Source organism: Anas platyrhynchos, chromosome 4, assembly GCF_047663525.1.
Source record: "Anas platyrhynchos isolate ZD024472 breed Pekin duck chromosome 4, IASCAAS_PekinDuck_T2T, whole genome shotgun sequence".
Classification (NCBI taxonomy): Eukaryota; Metazoa; Chordata; class Aves; order Anseriformes; family Anatidae; genus Anas; species Anas platyrhynchos.
Genome location: NC_092590.1, coordinates 16,609,046 through 16,629,429, shown reverse-complemented (window position 1 = coordinate 16,629,429; position 20,384 = coordinate 16,609,046). Strand labels below are relative to the sequence as shown.

The 20,384-nt window shown below is 54.1% G+C and overlaps 1 protein-coding gene across 1 annotated transcript in view; it reads left to right on the top strand.

Moving 5' to 3' along the window:
* The first annotated feature begins 9,715 nt into the window (after window positions 1-9,715).
* LOC106020696 (maestro heat-like repeat-containing protein family member 2B) overlaps window positions 9,716-20,384 on the top strand; it is a 12,924-nt gene continuing 2,255 nt past the window's right edge. The window contains exons 1-32 of the mRNA XM_027456671.3: window positions 9,716-10,331; window positions 10,512-10,627; window positions 11,005-11,127; window positions 11,217-11,385; window positions 11,606-11,704; window positions 12,069-12,223; window positions 12,402-12,545; window positions 12,665-12,757; window positions 13,055-13,124; window positions 13,234-13,347; window positions 13,596-13,669; window positions 13,892-14,011; window positions 14,198-14,290; window positions 14,445-14,598; window positions 14,737-14,777; window positions 14,935-15,073; window positions 15,384-15,436; window positions 15,547-15,657; window positions 15,829-15,948; window positions 16,111-16,218; window positions 16,632-16,790; window positions 16,987-17,109; window positions 17,316-17,395; window positions 17,527-17,626; window positions 17,739-17,834; window positions 18,148-18,252; window positions 18,363-18,486; window positions 18,633-18,766; window positions 19,026-19,178; window positions 19,338-19,492; window positions 19,753-19,891; window positions 20,088-20,278. Coding sequence (XP_027312472.3) covers window positions 10,307-10,331; window positions 10,512-10,627; window positions 11,005-11,127; window positions 11,217-11,385; window positions 11,606-11,704; window positions 12,069-12,223; window positions 12,402-12,545; window positions 12,665-12,757; window positions 13,055-13,124; window positions 13,234-13,347; window positions 13,596-13,669; window positions 13,892-14,011; window positions 14,198-14,290; window positions 14,445-14,598; window positions 14,737-14,777; window positions 14,935-15,073; window positions 15,384-15,436; window positions 15,547-15,657; window positions 15,829-15,948; window positions 16,111-16,218; window positions 16,632-16,790; window positions 16,987-17,109; window positions 17,316-17,395; window positions 17,527-17,626; window positions 17,739-17,834; window positions 18,148-18,252; window positions 18,363-18,486; window positions 18,633-18,766; window positions 19,026-19,178; window positions 19,338-19,492; window positions 19,753-19,891; window positions 20,088-20,278 — 3,680 coding nt within the window. The 5' untranslated portion in view covers window positions 9,716-10,306. The remainder of the gene's footprint in view (window positions 10,332-10,511; window positions 10,628-11,004; window positions 11,128-11,216; window positions 11,386-11,605; window positions 11,705-12,068; window positions 12,224-12,401; window positions 12,546-12,664; window positions 12,758-13,054; window positions 13,125-13,233; window positions 13,348-13,595; window positions 13,670-13,891; window positions 14,012-14,197; window positions 14,291-14,444; window positions 14,599-14,736; window positions 14,778-14,934; window positions 15,074-15,383; window positions 15,437-15,546; window positions 15,658-15,828; window positions 15,949-16,110; window positions 16,219-16,631; window positions 16,791-16,986; window positions 17,110-17,315; window positions 17,396-17,526; window positions 17,627-17,738; window positions 17,835-18,147; window positions 18,253-18,362; window positions 18,487-18,632; window positions 18,767-19,025; window positions 19,179-19,337; window positions 19,493-19,752; window positions 19,892-20,087; window positions 20,279-20,384) is intronic.

Below are 20,384 nucleotides of genomic sequence, written 5' to 3'. Positions count from 1 at the left end.
TTACAATCCACACCTAAATTACACCTCTGTATGCGCACTCTTAAAATTTGTTTTATTGTCATTGGGCAGTAATACATTTGTTGGTGGGTTAATTGGTTATTTTTGGTTGGTTGGTATTTGGTTTATTTGTTTGATTTTTTGCTTCCAGTGGATGTAACAATGGAAAGAAACAAGTAAGACAGGGAAAAAATATTAAATGCTTCATAACCATCTGTACAACAAGCAGATGGAAACTCATTTCTTTTGCTTGTGTGAAGGCAAAAAGAAAATATCTGAGAAACAAGTCAAACTCACCAATTTGTTCCAACAAAGTGTTATCAGAGTCTGTCACATTTCAATTACCTATGTAATCAAATCATAAATGAAAATCACACAGCATGCAGAATACCTCTAATGTTCCAAGTCAAAATATATTTTTTATATAGAGGGGTAACTCACATCGTTATGCTTCAAACTGATTAACACAAACTGTACCTATAATTAGATGTAACTAATGTAATTTAAAGAGAAAACTAATATTTGAAACTAAGCACTGTAAGTAATCTTGTTGCCTTCCAGTCAGTTACCATGTAGAAAATGTGCTGTCTCACTGATTTATTATTAAAAACATCAGACTCTTAATCAATTCTGAGGACATAACTATGTTTCTAAGGTAGTATCTCACAGATGTATTTCAAAGGAACAAACTTCTTTTTTTGTTTGCCTGTTTGTTTTCTGAAGTAAAAAGCACACAGTTCCTCCATTAGTACTGTACAAGGATGAACCAGAAGAAGCAAACTAGGAGCTGCTGCAGTGTAACTAAGATTATAGAAATCTGAATTAAAAAAAAATAAATAAAGGAAAATTTCTATGAAGGTTAAATGACAGCTACTGTTATATATCCAAAGCAACATCTGGAGTCATTACAGCTAATACCTTTCTTAGGTATTAGCCTAAAGTATTAATTATTAAATTATTAGCCTATATACCTCAACAATTCCTGCAAGATTCAGGTGACAGGACACAACCTGTTGGGCAATATTCTCTAAGTACGACCTCCCCCAAGTCTGTGAGATGTTTCTCTCCTCAGACTATCATTAACATGATTAGGACTTTACGTACAAACAGTTTTTCCTTCCTACAGCAGGTATAATGGGTTCCGCTACCTTCACACTAACCTCATTGTGTGGTCTCATCCACCCAACAGTTTCAGATAAGCAGTGCTACCACGTGCTAACTGTTGAGGTTTTTGCACAGCAGCCTCCTTTGCTCCATCCATCATAGCTGAAGGAAAAGCGTCACATGCCTGTTAGTCCCCAAATCTAAAGTTATCAGACATCAGTATTTTTCACCAACTACCTAAGTAGGAGGACTGAAAGAATCACAGAATCACAGAATCACACAGAATCACAGAATCACAGAATTTCTAGGTTGGAAGAGACCTCAAGATCATCGAGTCCAACCTCTAACCTAACAAGGGACCTTCCATTAGGATTATAGGAAGTCTCAGGGCCCTCTCACATATTAAATGACAAGATTTCTTCTTCCTCTTTTCCACACACGAGAAATTATGGTAATCTCTGTCTACTTGCCCACAGACAGAGAAGAAGCAAAGATAACGTACCACTTGTTACCAGGGCAAGAACAGCATGGCAGAAACAGGTAAGGACCATACTGTACACCCACCCTGAAGAACCCTAAGCAGGACCAGAACTTGGTACTTCTCGATTCAGAAGACATAAAACCACAGTAATATGTTATTGCAGGATGAGAAAGTCTTATTACGCTAGCACAGGAAAAGCTCTGTTCTCTAAAGCTAGGCTTATGAAGCTCAGGACCACTGCAAGCCCCCATTACTATCTCCCAGACGATTTGCCATGCTGTTATACGCCCTGCTGGCCAGTGAGCTCAAGGTACTGTGGTTTCCAAAGGGGACTCATTGCCTGAAGGCTTCACATGATCAAAGAGACATGCCAGCCATTGGAATTTACCTTACTTAATCTCACTTTTCAAGCCCAGCAACACTTTGTATTGAGCGTGACTCACCCACCTGTAAGGAAATGGTCTGAGACCACCCACTTCTTCGAAGGCCACCAAACACTACCTCCTAGCAAATAACTTGCCAGCATAACTAAATTCAAACCCTTGGCATCACATTGAAGTACCATCATGCCTGCATTCATCACTACTTACAACAGCAGCAGCATTCTGAGGAGTGCATTCACAATTTTCACTTCAGGGTAAGTGTTGAATGAAGACCCCTTCTCCCACACAGAAAGAAATGGAAGAGGAAATCTTGTGACAAAGACGACCGTCATACAAAGAATTCTGAGCTTTTATGAGGTACGGTGCTCGCTTTAAAAGCCAGTTATACAACATCCAGAGAAAAAAGTTATGTTTTTCTACACAGCTGTAGTCATTCTATAAAATTGAACAAGAAAGAGTAGCACCAACTGGATTTCTAATTTCCTCCTTAATGCCAAGTGCCCAGAAGCCAACTGCTTTAAAGATCTCAGGTTGGCAGCGGGGCCAACCATAAAATTACAGTTCTTACCCTTGCATCCATATGATCCCATCTAACATTCAGGCAAAGTATTTTCTGACAGACCCTAGCGTTCCCTTCTTTACCTTGCAAGAGCAAACACCTGACTATTCAAAAAATTAAAACAACAGAGGTGGGCAGCAGCAATACTGTAACGCTTGATGCCAGTTGGGCTTCAGCAGGTTCCCTCAACTGACCCACGATTTCCCATATTGCAGGCTCTGAGCAAGCACCAATGTCTGCCCTCAGGCCCAAATCTAAAGCCTTCCCATCCAAATGTGAGCCTCTGTGGTGGAGAAGGCAAGACAACACATTTCTGACTAAGAACCAGTACCCACAAGGATGAAGGCGTACCATTAAGCACCTCAGAACAAGAGGTAAGACCACTGCTCCCCAGCGTCCCCGTGGCAGGATGTCATAGGGTGAGGTAGCTGCTAGGGAAGTGACCAATATCTCAATCAAGACAAGATCGTGTTGCTGAGTATCTGTCAAAAGTTTTTCTGTTGGACTGAGTTTAATTCCATGGACAACAAGGGAAGGAATATAAGAACCTAGTACCGTATAAGCACACACCCAACATATGAAATGAACACAGAAAATCGGTTGTCTTCTGCCATAGAAGAAATAAAATACATAAGCACAGAGCAACACTGAGCATGTACATGTAATTAAAGAAATAACCAGAGATATTAAAAAGTCTAACACTAACATATTACAGGTGCTGTTTAGCAAGTTAATCCACACAACAAGGATGGTTGCTCACACTTGATATTATGCACACAGGAACCATGCTCTTGCAAGAATTTTACCTCCATTTCAACTGCTTTGGTTTGGGGGGTGGTCTTCCACCTTCTAAAAATCTCTTGCTCTACTACAAGAGCAAGTTGGCATCACACACTGATATGTGGAATATGACCGTAACTGTGAAATAAGGAAATATAACTGGAGTGGGGCAGGGAAGAGGAGCAGAGCTGTCCTCCGGGAGAAAGAAAGTAAAGCGGCATCAAAGGAAAAACTACTTTCTGTAGGCTGAGAACTGTTATTGCTCCAATATTTCATTTGGGGATGCTATCATTGAAATTCTCAGGAACTGCAACTTGTCAACCTTCAATGAGCTTTGCCAGTAGCGTGATCACATTAACCTTAACCTGACTGAAGGTCACCACACACACATGGAGAGTGAGAGTAAGAGAGAGAACCGGATATTGCAATTGGGGATTATATGCAAGGAAAAAAAGACAGACATAGAGAAATTAGTATTATGCTCTTATAGTTCCCGTGTTGATATTCAATGGCTGATGTTGAGTTTTAGTGGACACATCATTGGTTTGTTAATAGCAGAAGCCATAAAAGCCTTAATGAAGCCCCCATATGTCCCCTGGCCACATAAGCTAAAATCCTGTATTCTTGTTTCAGCACCTTAAAAAAAAAAAAAAGACAGATCTTTCCTATGCATTCTTATTTTTAATTATTATCTTGGAGCGTTAGGTTCATATTTTGTTTGCCTCTTCCTGTCACTAGCTTTCACTTTCAGTATTCTGACATCCTGAACTGTTAAGAGTCAATGTGTAACAGCTCTCAAACTTGGCTGTCAAAATACTGGAACAATTTTCTTGTGTTTATCTTCTTTGCTTTCTAAGCGTTTGCAATAAAACCTGCTTCGAAATTCAATGTTTGTGTTTAAGAGGCTGTAGTATTAGCTAGAGAGTCTCAGAGTGCAATCCTGGTGATATTACATACCATGAAGCTAGCGCAAAAGAAATCCAGAGCTTTCTATAGCCAACTTCTTACTATGTAATGCAAGAACAGACTTTTTTTTCCCCCTCTCACTCCCTCTCTGAGAGACAGTTCATTAAAGAAGCATCAGAAATTGCTTTCACTTTTTTTTTTTTGTGATGGATTTTGTGCTCGTAAGAAGTGACAGATAATGTTGGTAGCTGCTGTTCAGTCTTTGGGATGTTCATCTGCCCAAGAAGCCATCCCAATTCCCAGTTCACCAGTCAGGTTTATAAATCGTGCAGCAGCAAGTTGTGTTAAATGGAAGCGCGATGATGTTCATGGCCACAAAACACCATCTCTGCGCCTTTGACACCAGTGATTTAATAAGTTCCTCTCCATGCTGTTGCCACAGGGTTTTAAATAGGTCTTCCTTACAAATTATCATCAAACAAGACACGGGGCACTAAATTGCCTGCCATATAAGAACTGCCAACATTCAAGGCACTTGTCATGATGCCATCCAGCAGTGACCTGCCAACATAGGGCTGTTAAGGAGAACACAATGCCTTTATCTCCTCCCACTGGAAGCCCTGGCCGTTCTGCTCCACTACCTCCCATGGCAACACTAACTTCAGAAAACACACATCACAGCTGAATTTCACAAGACAATTCATGCAATCAGAGGGCACAATTAAATTACGAACCCATTGTGAGTGTGTGATGACTAACTGGTATCAGAGCACAACCACGTTCCTAGGTTCTTCCTTCTAACCCACCACAGACCTAATAACTCACCATCCTTATCCTCCTCTGACAAATCTAGATCGTTTCAGAAGATGCAACACAGCTGCAAAAATTCCAGTGAGAGAACGGTACACAGCCCACCTCAAAGTCATTTTGCCAAAGCCTGAACTGATTTTTACCAGGGTTGTGAAAGATTTGATTATTTTACATGCACAAACACCCATCTCCTAGGAAAAATGAAAAAAATAAAATAAAAATAATGGGGAAAATGGAGTGCCTCTTTTGAGTTTCACAGATCTCTATGTCAGACTAGTTCAGAATCACAATAGCCTCCAGAAGCCTGAAGTCTATCAAAAGAGATTTCAGGGCCCCAAGAGGACGAGTAAAGAACTCAGGAGCACAGATAATGTTTTCTTCAATCCTCCCAGTAATGGGGAGAGACAGGGAAAGAAGCAGGCAAAGCCAGGTCAGCAGTACCTGGCTCCAGGACTGGTGCCTCTGCCAGAATTTTGGGTTTTATAATCATGAAATAATCTTTCAGACAAGAGGTCAGCTGGCACCTGGTGGGACCCACATGTCTCAATGGGGAAAATGTTTCTCAGCCTATAACCTGGCAAGACCAATTGAGAGGGCTTTAAACTAGGAGAATACCCTTAGGAACACTGAGGTTCAGCAAAGAAATGGTACAGCACTACCTGAGAGTGGCAAAGCTAACAAAAGCATCTGTGCCTGCTTCAGGGAGCACTGTTGTTTCAGGAGCACATCTGAAATGTTTGTAGATCTCAACATATGCAGTACGAGGAACAAACAGGGTGAACTGGAAGCTTTGGACCTTTCCCAGAGCTATGGTATCATTGGTATTAGAGAAATAGGGTGGGACAAGTCTCATGACAGGAGTGCTATCACAGGCAGGTCCTGTCTTGGCCATGGTGATCATGAAATAGTTGAGTTTAAAAATTTTGGTGTAAGGAGACAAGGTCTGAGTTGCCACTCAGTTGCTGGATTTTAAAAGAGCAAACTAAGTTTCACAGGGAACTATTTTAGCAGTGTCCCCAGGGAACTGGCTTTAGAAAAAAAATATATATACACATATATATGACCACTGGAAGCAAGGTCTGGCTTCATGAGGAGATTAGAGCTGCAGTTTACATCTGCATGGAGAACACAGGAAAAGTCAAAACCCAGCTGGAGTTGACAGTGGCCACTGTAGTGTCAGAAATTTTTTTTTTCAAGTATGTCAACAGCACAAGGAGGTTAAAGCAAAACACTGAAAAGACACTTGATGCAGACAGTCAGCTAACAAGTAAGGACAAGGAAAAGGCAGAGGCATTTAATGCTCTTTGTCTCAGTCTTTAATAGTAATGATGGTCCTTGCCCAGACCTCCGAGTTGGCAGCCCACAGATGGGGAAACAGTGACTTTACATCTGTGGTAATCAGAATTGTAAGGGACCAATTGTGTCAGCTGAACATTTATAAGTCCGCAGGGCCTGACAGAGTTCAACCCAGAGTACTGAAGGAGCTGGCAGATGTTATAGCTGGAGCCCTCTCAACAATTTACTGGAAGCTAGCCAAAGTTATACCAATCTACAGGAAGAGTGTGAGAGAAGACCCTGGAAACAGCAGACCTGCTAGTCTGAACTTTAGTACCTGGAAAAATTACAGAGAAGGTTTCTACTAAGGTGGGCAGCCAAGCTCCACCACAACCACTCCCACTCACACTCCCTGTCCTCAAAGGGAAAGGGGGAGAAAATACAAAGAAAAAGGCTCAATATTGAGATATGGACAGGGAGATCACTCAACAATTACTGTCATAGGCAAAACAGACTTGGTACGGGGAGTAGAAAAAAAAATTGCCTATTACTAACAAGCTAGACCAGTGAGAAAAAAAAAAAAAGAAAAACTAAAAACACTTCCCTTCCCTCACATCCATCCTTTTCTACCTTCTTTCCCTGAGTGGCTTGCGGGAACAGGGCAATGAGGGTTGTGGTCAGTCTATAGCACTTCGTCTCTGCCGCTCCCTCAGGGTCCCTCTCTGCCCCTGCTCCATGTGGGGTCCCTCCCACGGGATGCCGTCCTTCCCAAACTGAGCCTGCGGGGGCTGCCCACAGGCAGCAGCTCTTCAAGAACTGCTCCCACACGGAAAAAAAAACAAGTTCCTTGCTGCTTCCACCTCGAGCTGTGCTCTTGCTAGGCATCTGTTAGTGAATATGGCAGGTAAGCCTCTACAGTGAAACCAAGCTGCTGGACCAACCCAGCCGTCAACTGGGTGAGCCAGCTGGGGGAAAAACTTGGCTTATTATCAACCTACCTAGATCTGTTGCATGTAACTGAGCCTATGACATGGTGTCCAGCCACTGGGACAAATAATTCGCTTAAAAACTGTCTAAACCACTTGAAAACAAACAGGAGCTTAGAGACACGCTATGAATGACACCTCAGCCAGGTAAAATTCTGCATGATTTATGTTAATTGCAGCGATTTACACTGCATGATTTACATTAATTGCAGCAGAGCTTCAGTTGTATCAGGCCCTAAACTACAGCCTGGGCTGTAAGTGTTGTTGCAAAATGCACTTAACATGTTCATAACTCCTGAAGAGATTTAATAATTAATTTAATTAATGCCCATGTGGTAATCTGGAGGTAGAAGAGCATATGGACATCCTCTCCTGACTCATAAAATCCCGACTTCTACCACCATAAACACAGTTACACCCATTAAGTGATCTAACTCCATTTAAATGCGGTTGGGTGACCCCAGTGCCCCCCTTCCAACATCCACATGCTCACTGGGAGCCTGTTCTAGAAGTTCACCCCTCTTCTATACAGCAAAATCTCTTCCAGTTTCTGGTCTAAGCTAAACCTGCAGTCAAGTTGTGGCTATTCCCACCCCACACCGGATGTTGTCAAGGAACAAAATTAGCTCATTTCTTTCCCCAGCTTTTAACTCCATCTATTTAGAGAAAGCTTACTTTGTCTCTGGGCACAACGTGCCTGATTAAAAAGTCACCTTCTCCTAGTACTCTAAAATGAAACAGGCTTGCCCTTCAACACCGTTGCTCCCACAAGCAGACCCACCTTCTTTGATCAGTAAACCCAGTTTGCACACATCATTCTCCGTCCTCACGTCTAATAATTAAATCACTTATTTAAGAACAAAATGGTACACTGGGAAGAAAAAGTCTTCAACTGTGGAACACCTTGCACAGTTCCTAGTGATCACTGACCACCTTTCTCTCCATCCTCCCACATACTCCTCCACGAGCACAAATGGCCTAGTAAAGAGAACCCATATCACCTTGAGCACTTCATTTTGGGACACTTTGGAACAACTTAGTTAAGGCTTTTGGACTGGAAGGGAGGAAAAGGCTGGTAGTGTTTTTCTGAAAGGGAACAACCTTTCTACAGAAGCATTTTGAAGAGTATCCTCTGAAACCACCTACACATGGAAGGTTCTGCTCAGACTTGATCCAGAGCTCGGTCTCTGCACAAACAAGACAGTGTTCACATGGATGCAAGAAGACACCTATCATGCACTTAATTGCACACCAAAATTAAAGTCTAGCAACAGATAAGTAAGTATGGGATGAGTAGTGTAATACTTACCAAGTCTAAATAATTACCAAGATATAAAAAGAGACTCCCCGGCCACCCAGCGCTGTTTTGCTTGCTGTTGGCTTACTCAATAAATTCCTTTCTATGGCTAATACAATGCTCTCTGAAAAATTAAGGGGGCAACTTATAACAATCTGGGCCTGCTTGCCCTGCAAGTGCCGTGTGAAGACACTCAAGATAATCTGCTCCATGAGCTTCCCCAGCACTGAGGTCACACTGACAGGCCTATAGTTCCCCGGGTCTGCCCTCCGGCCCTTCTTGTAGATGGGCGTCACATTGCTAGCCGCCAGTCAGCTGGGACCTCCCCTGATAGCCAGGACTGCTGCTAAGTGATGGGAAGCGACTTGGCCAGCTCTTCTGCCAGTTCTCTCAGTACCCTCAGGTGGATCCTATCTGGCCCCTTTGACTTCCATACATCTAAGTGCCGTAGCAGGTCGCCAACCATTTCCTTGTGGATTATGAGGGCCACATTCTGCTCCCCATCCCCTGCCACCAAGTCAGAGGGCTGGGTACCCAAGAGAACAACTGGTCTTGTCGCTGAAGACTGAGGCAAAGAAGGCATTAAGCACCTCAGCCTTTTCCTCAACGGGGGCTTCCCTATGGCCAGCCTGCTCTCCAAGCTCAGCACGCAGCCTGTGGGGAAACCTCTTGCCAAACGTGCCAGTGCCGTTCGTCACGGGGTTGTGCCGCAGCTGCACCCCCTTACGAAATAGAAGTGGAGAGAAAGAGTGGGCATTGTGGGCAGCAGCCGCGAGCAGCTTGTGCGCATCTTTGGCTTTGCAGTTTTGAAGGCACAAGACGAACACCGTGGAAGCACTGGGGCATGAAATGGAGAAGGTGAACTATCCAGAGGTGGCTGCGGAGAGCATGTTGGCGCTGGCAGAAATACTTGGAAAGCTGATGGCAAATGGCTTGGGTGACGCCTTCAGAAGAATAGCCTGCTTCTCCAGCTGAAATCAGCTGGAAGTGGGCTCCTGCCCCCTCCTCAGTGAGCAGCATCTGTGCTGTCTGCGCTGAGGAATTTGTGGGGAGGACCTGGGGACGCAGCAGCTGGGAGCGGAGGCCTGTGGCTGCTGCCTGTGGCCCCACTGCCCCAAAACAGCTCCAGGGGAAGGAAGGAGGGCTCTGTGCGGCCCGGGATGTGTCAGCCACGGAGCCGGGCTGGTGGCATCGTGCCACGGGAGGGTTGGGAGGGCCCTGGCCTTTGCTCCCCATCCCCCTCTGTGCGTGTCTGGGCGCAGAGATTCAGTTCCCCTAACCAGGACTCCCTTCTCTCACAGCTTGTGGCCTGACGAGGACTGGGAGAGTGGTGCTCCAAGTGCCTGACTTCAAGGAGCTGTGTGAGAGGCTGGAGACCATGGAGGACGGGTCTCCATGTGAGAGACCCTCTGTGCCCTTGGGGCAGGGGCTCGTCCCAGCCCTGCTCCGGACCTTTTTCCAGACAAACACTGTCTCATGGTGCACAGAAACTTCTTTCTTTGGAGACAATCAGGCAAAGGCACGGAGGGGAGCAGCGCTGCCACCTCCGGCCCTGCCCTGTGACGTGTCCCCGTATCTGTGGCAACCCTCTGTGAGGCGCGAGGCCCCTCAGCGAGGTCACAATGGCTGGGTGCCTTATAAGTGCTGCGGTGAGGGCAGGTGGCCCATTGCCTCTCGGCGGCCACAGGAGGAGGACCCGGAGAGAGATTCTGGGGTGATCCTGCTGTGATGGAGAGGCTGAGAGGATTTTTTGGTAAGGGGCAGTGGGAGGCCGGGGGCTGCATCCCCATGAGTTCCCAGCACCACCAGAGATGGGTCCCCAGCCTGTGCTCTTGGTGCTGGGAGGATGCCTGCCCCACCTGGTGCGAATCCCCACAGCCAGCCAAGCTGATGCAAACTGGTTGTTTCCTTCCATCTTCCTTTGCTTGTGTAGGGATCAGGACTAGACGAAGACGTCACAGGAACGGTGGCAGAGAGACGGGGTCTGAGACTCTTGCCACCTCTGCCGCCGTCGTGACTTCCTTGTTGAAGAAGCTGCAAGACAGAGAGGTGAGCTGCGCACATCCTGCTGTGCCGTGGGGGGTTGAGGGCTCCCCTCCACCCTCAACGCAGGGGTCTTGCCTGCTGGCCCCTCCGGTGTCCTGCTGCTGGGCTGACGCTGCTGCGCCGCCTCCTTTCACGCAGCAGCTCATCCTGGAGCTGCCCAAGCCTCCGTCCTTGTCCTAGCCCTGCACCGTGGTCCCAGGCTGGCGCCTGGTGCTCGGTCGCTTCCCAGGGCTGCTGCTCCCTCGGCTCCTTGGTGTAGCTGGACGCAAGCTGGGACAGGACGTGCTGGTGCTGCCTGTGGGCTCTCCAGAGTGAGGGGCAGCAGCTCGCAGCTGCCCGGGAATAAGGGCAAAGCAAGAGGTGTCGTGGTCTCTCCCTAGGGTGAGCGAGCGGAGACTTACCGCCGCCTCGAGCACGTCTTGCAAGGAGATGACACCCGTCTGCGGAGCGGCGTTGTCAACCGAGTGCTCGCAGAGGTGTCTGGAGACATGAAGGCAGCCCAGGTGAGCTTGTTCTCTAGGAGGACGAACGGAGCAGCCCGCCTCTCCCCAGCTTTCTCCTGGGCAGCATTTCAGCTGTGGCTCTTTTTCAGGGCGCGATGACCGAAGTGACAGCAGCTGCTGGTGACGTCCTGGTGGCTCTGGCTCGTTCCCACTTCGAGTTTGTGATGTCCGAGCTCCAGGGCCACCTGAAGAGCATGAGGGGAGGAGCATGCCAGGAGTTTGTGCTCAGCACCTTGAGCAAACTGGCCAGCAGCTATGGTATGGCCCCTTTGGCCTCGTGCTCTGGGAGATGGTCCGTGACGGCCAGGAGCAGGGCCCCTGCCCCTCCCTGAAGGCTATTTTGGGCCGGCGGGCTGTGGGCTTGTGGCACCTCCTCGCCCGGAGCTGGGATTTCTCCCCAGCCCTCCTGCCCGCGGTGCTGCTCTGGCTCTGGCTGACCGTGGCTCCCTCTGTCCCTCTGCCCGTCCTCTCTCTGCAGCCCTGCGGTGCATCCCCTTCGCCCAAATGACGCTCGCTGCTCTGCACGCCGTGCTGAGCCACGTGGAGAGCAGCCGGATCCTGCGCGCCATCTGCAGTGGTGAGTAGAGGGGAAGGGGCCGGGCGGGCTCTCGCTGCCTCGCTCCGATCGGATGGCGGCGTGGTCCTGCGCTGGGGGGCAAATTTGGGAAGGGCAGGGCGGGGGCTGCAATGCTAAGTGCTGGAGGGGAAGAGGCCTGTGAGGAGGAGGAGGAGGAGGAGGAGGAGGTAGAGAAGGAGGCTGAGGTGCAGTGGGCAGGAGGGGAGAAGGGGCACCGTAGTTTAGTCCAGATGCCTGGAGCACAGCACTTGCCGGTCCCGAGCCGAAGCCTGGCGAGCCAGGGACTGCTCCACGCGGGCGTGGGCGAGGGAGCCGGGCACGCTGCCTGTTGCCGGCTTTGACGAGCTCCTTTCTTGTGGTGCAGTGCTGGAGCAGTGGTCGAGGGCGATCAACGCTTACTTCAACGCCTGGGAGCAGTGCCCCTTCCCTCGCATCGGGGAGGCGCAGCTCTGCGAGCAGGTGTACGGCCTGTTCTGCCATGCGGTGGGAAACTGGCTGGGCCGTGACGAGGAGGAGGAGGTGAGAGCTGCTGGCCCTTTGGCAGGGGAACGCTTGCTGTCCTCTGGAGAGAGCCAAAGATGTCTCTCCTCTGGAGAGAAGGGAAAGGGAAAGCCCCCTGTGGGCAAGGCAGGCATGTGCTGGGGGACGCCGAGTGCTGCACAGCCCTCAGAGCATCTCGCCTCTCTTCCCTCTGCAGGACAAGCAGGCCGTCTTGGGAGCAGTGGCTGCTATGATGGCCGTCGTCCTCCGTGATGCACAGCACCAGGACAACGTGTGGAAGCAGGTCTTCTGGCTCCTGCAGCAGTACCAGGAGCTCCAGGAGACTTGCCGGGTGACAGAGGTGAGGCGTTGCGCGGGGTCTGGTGCAGCTGTGGGCAGGGCTTCCCCATGCCACAGGCGTGCTGGGTTTCTTCCTTCCCACGTGCCTTTAACCCGCTCGTCCTCTCCCTTCTCTTGTAGAGCCTCTGTTATTTCCTGACGACCTTGGAGGAACTTCACGCTGTCGCCCCCCAGGACAAGCTCCGTGCCATCGCTGCTGCTGTGCACCACCAGGTAAAGGGAGCCCATGCCTGTGCCGCTGGCCCAGGTCCTGCAGGCCGCATTGCCACAGACGGGGCGGGCAGGGCAGGGCAGGGCGTCCTTCCACCAGGACCTTCCTGGAGCTGCCTCGAGGCTGTGAGCACCCCGATCCTGGCTGTTTTGCGCAGGCCCGAGGGGCAGCTCAGTTCCTTCAGCCGTTTCCCCCTCAGCCACCTGGCAGGAGGCCTCTGGAGTGCCGGGACCCAAAAGGCAGCCTCTGATGGCTGCTCTGCCTGCGATCGGTCTCTAAAATGGACCTTTTTCCCACAGATTGTGGAGGAGGACAGGCAGCACAGCGCAGGCCACAAAGAAGAACTGAGGCAGTGCATTGTGCTTCAAGGTAAGGGAGGGAAGGGGACGATGCCCGTCGCGTGCTCGCAACTTCCTTGTGAACCTCAGCCGTGGGGTTTTGCTGACTATTCACGCAAAACGTGGTGTCCTGCCCGCAGCTCGAATCTGCCCGGAGGAGACAATCATGTTCCTGCTGTCCCACCTGAGCAGCGAGGACGAGGGCACCCGCAGGACAGCGCTGACTCTGCTGGGAGCTGTGGCACGCACTGACGGTCAGTACCACAGGCCAGGCCTGGGGCAGTCGGGGGGCTGAAGCTATCTGCTGTCGGAGCTTTCAGGCCCGGCAAGGCAGTAGTAGCTGCAGAAACAAAGTCCTTCTGGGACGCCAGTGCTTCCCCTGCAGTCAGAGCCCAGCCCTGCCGTGCTGTCCCGCTTGTGCGTGAGAAGCCTGGGAGCTTCGAGGGATCCCTTCTGCCATCTGAGCCCTGCCTGAACGCGGACCTCTCTGTGTCTCTTGTAGAGCCTGCAGTGAGAGAGAAGCTGCCCCTAATGGTAGAGGCCGTGCAGCCCTTGTTCATTGAGGCCAGCACCCAGGTGAGCTCATTTGGGAAGGAACAGCGAGAGCAGTGGGGCAGGGCAAGCCCCCCGAGCCGGCAGGTTGTGGAGCTGTACAAAGCCGAGCCCCGAGCCCAGGCAGCGAAGGCTTCTCCTGCGCGCTCGGTGCCTCTCCATGGGCTGCGGGGGCTGCCCCAGGCGAAGGTGGCTTCCCTGTGGCTGCTGGCGGGGCAGACCGTAACCACAGCGTCCCCTTGGCAGGTGAGGAGCGCGCTCCTGGGTTTCATCAGGGACCTGCTCAGCGTCAGCATCCCGAGCTGCTTGGCGTGGGAAGCGGTGGCGCACATCTTTGTCGAGTTCAGGCGGGCCTCGGACAGACTGGTAAGGACAGAGCGGGACACCCGCGGCTCGGTCCCGTGCCCAGGCTGTGCCGAGAGCTCCCTCAGTGCAGCGCTCGCTGCTCCCAAGCTGGGGCTGGGACGTGGGGCCTGGCCATCCTCCTCCTCCACAGAGCCTCCTGAGGCAGGAGCTGGGAGTAACGGGGGGTTTCCCAACGCTGTCTTGCAGGCAGTAGAAGACCTCCAAGAAGAAAGAGACCTTCGGGCCCAGTGCATAGATGTCCTGGAGTCTCTGGATGTCTCCGTTGGAGGCATGACCCAAGTAAGTGGTCCTGCTCCCCGCTGCTGCAGCCGCTGTGCACCTGCAGGGTGTTTTGGCCAGCCCTCGCCTGCCCCTTTTGGGGAAAGCCGTCCTTTCCCTCTCCGAGCCGCGATGGGCATGCTGACGTGCCAAACTGCCTCCTCTTCCTCTGCAGCTCTTGTGGCCACGGCTCCTGCAGTACATGGTGCCGGCCCAGTACTGCGGCCTGCTGCTCCCGCTGTCCCGCTGTCTCCAAGCCGTGATCGAGAGACAGAAGCAAACAGAAGGGCAAGAGGACAGCGAGAAGCCTGATGCTGCCCAGGGGCAAGGTGAGAGCAGAAAGTGCCCCAGCAACGTGTGCCGGGCTCGGCCAGGGGCTCCCTCCCAGCTGCATGGGGGCGTCGAAGGTGCGAGGGGCTGGGGGCGAGGTGCTCAGGGGCTCACCCTGCCTTTCTTCCTCCTTGCAGACAAGACGCCCACGCCACAGGCGCTCCTGGTTCAGCTGCTGGTGAGTAGCGGGGCCGCGGGGAAAGAGCTTTTCTGGCCAGGGGCAGGGGGAGGTGCTGGGGCAGGGCTGCTTTTGCTTTTTGGAGTCGAGCTCCCTGGTGGGAGAAGCCGCGTCCCCGGCGGAAGGAGTGAGCCCGTCTCTCTCTGTCCTCACCTAGGTGGTGGCGGCTTCTGCTGGGTGCGGAGAATGCGGGGCCGCTGCCCTACAGCTGCTGCAGGCCCTGCAGAGCAGGATCCACAGATCCCTGAGGGACCTGTGGCCCATGCGCATCCCCTGCATGCTGCAGTACCTGGAAGGTAAGGTGCTAGTGTGGAGCGCCGGGCTCAGGAGAGCTGGAGGGGGCAGGAAAAGAGCCTCCCTCCCAGCACGGCGGAGGGGAACCGCTGCCGTCCCCCTTCCGGGCAGCCAGCGTGGAGGCTGGGATCTGCTGGGATCGGCTTGCCCCTGGGGTCTGCAGCCTGGCAAGAGCTGTGGTGCAGGCAGTCTGAGGCCCTGTCAAGCCTGGGACTTGTGGGGGTCTGGGCTCCCAGGGAAGGAGAGCGCGGAACTCTTCCCTGGTGCTGGCTCAAGTGACAGCGAGGGATTTTGCTTCCTCTTGCTTTGCAGAGCATCCAGAGGGCTCCCTGGACTCCGAAGAGTGGCAGTGCTATCTGCTTAAGGTACAGCATCCCCGGGGGTGAGGCTGCGGGCAGTTGTGCCCCCGCCGCTCCTGTGCAAGGCCCGGGCAAAGGGCGAGACAACATTGGCCTCCTGTCGTGTTCCCCCCCAGTTCCTGACGGAGTCAGCGGAGGAGATGCAGGAGGACCAGCCATGGATCGTGTGCCTGAGCCGGGAGCTGAGCCAGCAGCTGAGCAGCTCCTCCAGCAGCAAGGAGGACAAGGTTTGTTCCCTGCCTGCGCCCTCCTGGCAGCACAGCCCGGGGCACCCGGCTCCGGGGCTGGGGCTGAAGGAGCGCGTTCCCGTGCGGGCTGTCGGCACCGCTCCCCCTGCCCTCGCCCCAAAGGTGCTTCCCTCCGCTACCACGGCTCGGGCTCGGGCTCTTCTCTTGCAGGAGTTCCTGTACCGGGCTCTCGGCACGGTGCTGGCCTCTTGTCGGCGGCTCACCCACGTCCAAGGGCAGCTGCTGAAATACTTGAAAGAAACGGATGCCACCAGGCCGTGTGACAAACAGGTGAAGGTTCCTCTCCCTCTCCTGCCCCCGCTCTGCCCAGTGTCCCCATGTCCCTGCTCCGGACCTTTTCCATTTCCTGGGAGCTGCCGTTTCCCTCGGGCAATGTCCTGCCTTGCCGTCGTACACGTGCCAGAGCTCACTCCCATTTCTCCGTCATTGCAGGGAATAGCTTCCGTGGTCTCCTACGCTGCTGAGCGCCACTTCTACGTGGCCCTGGATGCAATGAGCATGGTCCGCAAGGCGCTCATCAAATTCGGCAGACGGCAAAGGGTAATGGCTGCAGGCTTTGAGTGTTCGGCCTTCTCTTGCCCTCTTTTCACTTCCCGAACGGTGGTGGCCGAGTCGTGGCACCCACGTTGCACTTGTCCCTCCCGGCAGAGCTACCTAAGACGCCTGCCCCCTGCAGAAAGCTGAGGGCCAGGAGCCCTGTGAGCTGTGGCTGGCTCTGCCCCTAGCCTGGGGGCCACGGGCAAGCCTTCCACGGCCAGCACACCCCTGACGGGCACGGGCTGCTCGCCTCAGGGCAGGACCGGGACAAACTCCTTCAGATGCTTTTCCACGGCCCTGCACAGCCGAGCCAGACAGCTCCCTCACAGCCCCGCTCCCCAGCCCCACAAATTGGCGGCGGCCCGGGGCACAGCAGGGCATCGGACTGACATCTCGGGGCATCTTTGTCAACACAGCTGCCGGACAGGGAGCGGAGACATCAGGCCACATGGGCTGCAGTCATGCTTACCTATGGCAAGATTGCACTGCGTGCGCCCAAGGCAGAACTGCTGGACTGCGTGGAGAAATGCATCCTGGCCAACATCCTGGAGCTCTTCCATGCCTGCAGAACAAAGGTAGGGGCGTGGGGCACAGAGGAAGGAGCAGGGAGGGCTGGGTGCCCCCACGTGCCGAGATGGACGGCCTCTTTCTGAGCGTCCCCTGCGTGCTTTGTCCTGAACGTCCAGCCCCAGCCCCGAAGAAGCCCTCGCCCGTGCTCCTCTCCCAGCTCTCCAAGCAGTTCAACTGGTGTTTTTCTCTCTCCGGTCTCAGGAGCTGCAGCACAAGCTCGCCCTGGTGAACAGTATCCAGGAGGTCACCCGTGCCATCCAGGTTGTGGACACCAAGCAGAGATTCAGGCTCTGCAAGAAGCCGGAGGTGCTGAACGTCCTGCTGGTGAGTGCCTGGAGCTGGGGCTGCCCGCAGGGGAGGCAGCTTTTCCCGGAGGTCTCCAGCGGCCACCCCCCAGCTCCTCGTCCCCAGCTGCTGGGCCCTGGGGCGCTGGCACTCGGTGGCTCCGTGGTGGCCGTGGGGATGAAGGGGCTGGTGCGGGCCCCTCCGTGCCCCTGCCCACCCTGAGTGCGTCTCTCTGGGCCTTGCAGGACCTGATGAGGGAGGATGGCTGCGACAGCCCTGTGTCCCGAGTGCATCTCAAGGTGCTTCGGCTGCTGGAGCAGTTGAGGTGAGCTCTGTGCCCCAGGCTGGGGGGGCCGGCTCTGGGGCTCAAACCCAGCTGGCGTTTGGGCCACTCTGGAGACGGCTGGTAAAGCCCCTCACTGTTTTACTGTTTTCTCCCCCTTTTTCTGCATCCAGCAAGCTGGAGCCTCGCGTGGACTGGGAGAAGAGGTGCTCCCAGGTGGCCGTGTGCTGCTGGAGAGTCCTGTCGTGCCCTCCTGCGGACACAGAGCTGCAGGTACCTGCCAGCCCTTCCCTGCACACCTCTCCGTCGGGATCGCACCTCAGCGCTCCCTGTGCTCTGGCAGCTGCCGTGGTGCTGAACCTCAGTCCTCCTTTCCCGCTTTCAGCCTCTGCAAGCGTCGTGTGAGGAAGCTCTGGGCCAGCTGATGTCAGCCTTCCTCCAAGCGGAAGGCACCTCCCGCGCCTTCGCGGACATGGTCTCGGTGAGTAGCCATGGGGCAGAGCTGGGGCCTTCGGGGATGCTCCGAGGGGGATCCGTTCCCTGCTGCGATGCCAGGGCAGGCAAAGGAACGGGCCCCGCGGGAGGCAGAGCCAAGAGCCAGGCTGGCACAGGGAGATGCCGGTGGGGAAACGGCTCCTGGGGGAGGGCAGGGGGGTGGCAGTGCCGGTGCTTGGCGGGGCTGGGGCCACGCGGAGCCCCAGGGCAGGGGCCAGGAGAGGAGGGAGGGAGGCAGAGAGGGGTGGCGGGGGGAGAAAGAAGGACGCCCGTCACGAGACACGTCTGCTCCACCCCAGGTCTTGCTGCACCAACTCACCTCAAGGAACGCGTGGCAGCAAGAGAGGGCCCTGCAGCTCTGCGCCCAGCTGCTGGGCACTTACGAAGAGCTCTTCAAGTGCTCGGTGAGTACGAGCCCCGCGTGCCCCATTCCCTCTCCCTGCTGGCCACGGCCCGGGGAGGCGAGCAGGCACTGGGCTGCCTGCGACCTTCCTCCTGCCTCTCGCCCCCACAGAGGGAACTCGCCTGCTCGGGCTTCGGCTCCTTGCTCGGTGTGCTGGGGCCTCTGCTGAGCGACTCCCAGGCCGCGTCCCGGCGGAGGGCAGGGGCCTGCCTCAGCTGCCTTCTCCGGATCCAAGGTGAGGAAAGCGGGTTCTTCCTGGCCCCCAGCAGCCCCATCTTCTCTTCCTTCCCTGCCCAGCGAGGCCACTGCTCCCCATCCCCCTCTGTGCGTGTCTGGGCCCAGAGATTCAGTTCCCCTAACCAGGACTCCCTTCTCTCACAGCTTGTGGCCTGGCGAGGGCTCGGAGAGTGGTGCTCCAAGTGCCCCACTTGCATCAGGGCATCAGGGAGCTGTGTGAGAGGCTGGACACCGTGGAGGACGGGCCTCTGCGTGAGGACCGTGCCGAAATAGCGAAGGTAACTGGCTCCAGAGAGTGGGGTGGGGTCCCAGTGCCTTTGTCAGGAGGTGCGTTTTGCACGCAGGGAAACAAGACGAGAGGAGATGGTTCTAAGCCTCTCCGCTGCAGGAAGTACGAAAAACAGCGTGTGCACAGAGGAGTGTGCCCCGAGTGCCCTCTCAATGACCAGTGAGCTGCGGAGCTCAGAGGCCCCTCGCGTCTCCTTTCTGTCCGAAAGAGCTGGAGCAGAGCCGTGACAGTCTCTCCTCTCTCTCCAGGATGTTTGCCAGTACCTCCCCCAGGGACAGGCCAGGAGCTTCATGGACTCCATCACGAAGACCTTCTCGTGCACTAACCAGCAGCGTGCACGAGCAGCTGGCGACTGGCTGATCGCATTCCTGGAGACACGAGGAAACGAAATATACCCAGAGGTACGGGAGACACTTGTTCCCCTCGGCCTTGACTTTTCTCTGCTGGCTGTCGTGCTGCGCCTCGTGTGGACTGAAGAAACGCAGCCCGAGCGCGGGGCTGAGGGGACCGCACAGGCAAAGGATACGCTGAAGTGTTCCCTCTCGCCCCTTTCCTTGCAGGTGCCTGAATTCATGAAGATCCTGTGGGAGGCCAGGCACACCGTGCAGCAGAGCCCCCTCAAGGACCTCTTCTTCAAGGCACTCTGTCTCCTGGCCGGCTTCCGCAGCCAGGCTGTGGTGGACACCCTCCTCCAGACAGAATCGCCCTCAGAGAGGTATGTGCGCTCCCCCTTGCCCCTCCGTGGCCACCAAACAGCAACCCCACGGCTTGCCTGCAGTGGGGGGATCCAGGGAAGCAGCAGGTCCCATTCCTCCCCCAGAAGCCTGAGCTCTGCGAGATCGGGCGCTCGTGTCTCTGGGGAAGCAGGCATCGTGTGCCCTGCTGCTGGCGAGGAGAGCGTTTGGCCTCTGGGGAGGGAGGGCACCAGGGGTCCCAGAGGACAGGGCTCACAGGTGAACGTCTGTTTGCTTGCAGAGACGAGCGGCTCTGGAGGAGCCTGGGCAGCAGCGACCTCGGGCCTAAGGTGCTGTATCACTTAATTTGGAGACTGAACGAGGCATCTGAAGCCAGGTGTCGGCTCACGGTTGCTGCTCAACCGCTGGATCCTCTCAAGGTATGCTCGTCGGCAGGAGCATCTCTACAGCTTCCCACCTGCTTTCTCACTTAGCTCAGCAGGGTGAGGGAGTTGGGGGTCACCCCAAGGTGTGAGACTTGCAGGCAGGAAGAGTCCCCCAGGGGGACAGGGGCACCACCGGGCTGGTGGGAAAGGCGGTGTTTAACAGGTTGTTTTGGCTCACATTTTCCTGCAGCTCCTCTGTGCCATCTCTGAGGTGATGTCTGCTCTGCTGACCACGAGGGAAACCCGGGACGTGCTTCTTTGCCTCCTTCCTGTCCTCCTGAAGTGGGTCAGCATTGAACTGGGGACACTGGTGCTGTTTCCCCCCCTGAGTCTTCCGGCAGAAATCTTCAAGGAAATGGAAGAAGAGGAGCTGGTGTGCGGGTAAGGAGCAGCAGGGGCAGGGAACGGGGGGCTTCAGTTCCCCAGCCAGGCACATTTGTTTGTGATGCTGAGGGAGACAAAGGGCTGCCCTGTTTCCCAGGTGTGG